The sequence below is a fragment of the Cryptomeria japonica genome, chromosome 2, assembly GCF_030272615.1.
Source record: "Cryptomeria japonica chromosome 2, Sugi_1.0, whole genome shotgun sequence".
Taxonomy (NCBI): Eukaryota; Viridiplantae; Streptophyta; class Pinopsida; order Cupressales; family Cupressaceae; genus Cryptomeria; species Cryptomeria japonica.
In genome coordinates, this window is record NC_081406.1 from 196,089,402 (window position 1) to 196,092,775 (window position 3,374).

The following is a 3,374-nucleotide window of genomic DNA, read 5'->3' on the forward strand; positions in this document are numbered from 1 at the left end:
CGAGGAATCAACATGAGGGACATGAGATTGCAAACCAGCCTCAATAGCCACACCACTGGAAGCTAGAACAGTCTAAGAAGAAACAACAATATCCTGCACAACTATATGAGAGCCCTTCTTCTCAACCGTGTAATGCTGATTTAAAGCATCCTTCCACCATGAGGCCGACAAAGTCTTCTTTTCAAACCCACAACACTCAGCCACATGACCCATTTTGAAACATCTTTGACACCTAAAGGATATCCCTTCATAGTCCAAAGATTGAACCCAGTTGCTCATAGAAGAATTGATAACGATCTTAGCAGGCAGTCCTTTTGAAACATCTAGCTCAACCAAAATACGGGCAAAGATGGAGTGAAGAACGCCAAATGAATCATCATCCACCAACAAAAAATCCCCAAGAGCATTACCAACTTCCTCAAAAAGAGAATCACCCCACAAATGAAGAGGGAGAAGAGGAAGCCTAATCCAAACCGGAATCTTATTAAACGTTTCAGAAGAAGGATTGAAATCAAAGTGCCAGGGTTTAACCATTAAAGGGAAATTGTCCTTCCAACAAAAATAATTATCACACAAGATTTTCTTTCTATCCTCAGCATTCTCAAATTTTGCAATTAAAAACCTTTAGCCATAAGGTAAAACATTGTTAGATTGCATTGGACACCCCACACTATTTAAATAGAGACCCAATTTTGACATTTCGGAAAAGTGTTCCAAAAGTCAATCATTTCCATTAAATTACGAAATAAACAAAGAATTAGCATTCACATGATCAATGGTTAGAAAGATCTTAAATGAAAGATTTACAACCCACTTATTCTTGCAATATAAAAACTTACTACATACATCAGAGAAAAATAAACCGCCCTTGCTGATTAGAGGAAACTATGTATTGTTTTTTAATATTTCTCTGAGATTACAGACCTTTAACAATTTTTTAATTTTCTGATTTCATACAGCAATGAGCGACAGTTCTATAGAGGGTCACAACCTTGAAAAAAAAAAAAAGGGAAAAACAGTCATCTTAATTATAGTTCGTATCCTTTTAAGAACAGCTATAAAAAATCAAAAACAATTTTCCTAATGAATAAAGATTCACATCGACTGTTCTAAAAAAACTGATATAAAACTCCTAGATCAAGATTCCTAAATATAGTAGTTTGAACAGCTGTAGTTGCATTAAATCTGTTTGTTCAAACTGCAGTGAATTAAATTTCACGATCAGTATTATTTATCCAACAGTCAAACCTATGCAGCTTCTGAATACCAAGGATAAGATGATATTGATTACTTAAACTCTGCCACCTATTTCATTTTACTTTTTGTGGTAGGGAACCCCATTAGAGGCCTTGAGAGAATACTAGATTGATAATAGAATAACCCATTACTAGCATGTTATACAATTTTCTTTTAGTCTGAATGATTTCTTATTCTATGATTGTTTTTAGTTTTTTGATGAATAGCTTGTTTTTCTGTTTCCTGCTGCTGGCTGATTGACTCTCGCAGGATTAAGGTGGTCTATTCATAAAAAAAAAATTGGTTTCATAATTTTTTCAATTGAGTCAAATCTCTAATATATTTTCATTTTCGTTTTCATTTCAAAAAGTTGGTGCAAATTAAATATACACAGTTAATTTCAGAAACCATTACATTCAATTTTAAGTATTCTCATTGAATATGACCTTAAAAAGTTGAAGCAAATAAACTATAAAGAGTTAAATCCTAATACTATTAAGTTCAATTCTAATTTGATTCTGTTATTTTGATATTTCAGTTAAAGATATCAGTTTTCTAAAATTCATAATTTTATTTACTGTTATTTTTATTAAAATTGTATTTTTTTCATCATCCTTTTAGATCACACTCTGTAATCTATCATGAAATATTAAAGAATTCAAAGAAGGAAAAAAAATTATTCACAAAATCATTGCAATTCAGAAATTCCCAAATTTCAAAACCATATATATATATACAGATATACATCAAGGAATCCACATAGACATATAGTAATATACAACAAAGTCCCTGCTAAAAGCATAGTACAGCATATCAGAAATCTGCAAGGAGTTTATATCGGCGGCCAGCATGAATATGCAATTTGGGCTTTTCTTTCCGTTGGGGCCGCTGTCTACCATTACTAGAATAAAAAAAACCAGACTTGTTCTCAACTTCTTCTCTTGTGTGCATCTTTTTAAGCCCACTGACCTGTTTAGACGCCGCAAAACTGCGCAGCTTATTGAAGCCGCCATCATTGATATTACTGTTACCAGCTCCCATTTCCGCCATTTTTGTGACTCTGCACCACTCGCATGAAAAACAATCCAGGTCTATATTTGGGTACAGACTGCTGCAATAACTGCAATCCCAACATTCCAAAAATGGGTAAAAAGAAAAGAAAAAGGAGATTTTTTTTTGCCGTTTCTGTTAATCTACAGTGAATTAGGTAGAGCTTAAAGAAAAGTTGAATACTTGTGCTGATATCTGAAGTTGCAGAATGTGCATTTGAAGAGCTGCTTCTTAAAACCCACATCACCACACATGCAGCACTCATTTGAAACAATCTGTGTGTCATTTTTGTCAGATTTTTTCAACAGAGTTTCCATGAAATCAATTTTTGTTCTCCTGCTCTGAAACATTACTGGGAACTGTAAATTTGAAACATTTGGGGAAGCCTGTGAATCTGAATTATATGCAGGAATTATGATGCATTTTATAGAACTTTTTGTTATTGTCGTTAGGTAAACGTCAGCGTTTATCACGTTCGCTATGGTGTTATTAGTAGAGATGAATTCGGGCGCTCCACGTGGTTTTGTACGGGAGATTGATAGAATGGGAGATTGTTCCCTTTGGTGTCGTTTTGCTTACTCATCAATTGCTTTTTTGAGGCACATTTTTCGTTTTCAGATGTCGACGCCCATGTTTATTGCGGAAACAAAGCATGATCCGCGAATGTTAGGGCACGAACTTGAATATGAATATATATTCAATGCATATGTACTTTATAGTAAAGAGTCGTTTTTATTCCGAGTTTGAAATCATTTTTTTTCAAATCTATTTTCTATCGTCGATAGTTCATTTGCAACTTTATGTAGGCTATGTACTTCTACACATGTTTTTATCGGCTTTATATATATATATATATATATACAAAATTTCATTGTTCTTTTTAATTTATTATCTATCTACCATTTTGTGTTCATTCATAAAATAATATTTTTAGGATAATATTCAATTTATAATAATTATTAATTTATATGATACTTTTGATTGATAGGTAATTATTAGGTGAGTTTACTTGATACTCATGAAGTTTTGCGTAAAAAAAAGTTTTTTTAAATTTATCAAATGGAAAAAACATGTCATGTAAAAATGTT

General features: G+C 32.6%; 1 protein-coding gene across 1 annotated transcript; it reads right to left on the bottom strand.

Moving 5' to 3' along the window:
• Positions 1-1,912: 1,912 nt before the first annotated feature.
• On the bottom strand, positions 1,913-2,669 carry LOC131072796 (uncharacterized). The gene is made up of 2 exons (XM_058009054.2): positions 2,470-2,669; positions 1,913-2,356 (listed from the first exon to the last, which is right to left on the bottom strand). The coding sequence occupies exons 1-2, from the start codon at positions 2,634-2,636 to the stop codon at positions 2,050-2,052; spliced, it is 474 nt and encodes a 157-aa protein (XP_057865037.2). The 5' UTR covers positions 2,637-2,669; the 3' UTR covers positions 1,913-2,049.
• Positions 2,670-3,374: the final 705 nt, after the last annotated feature.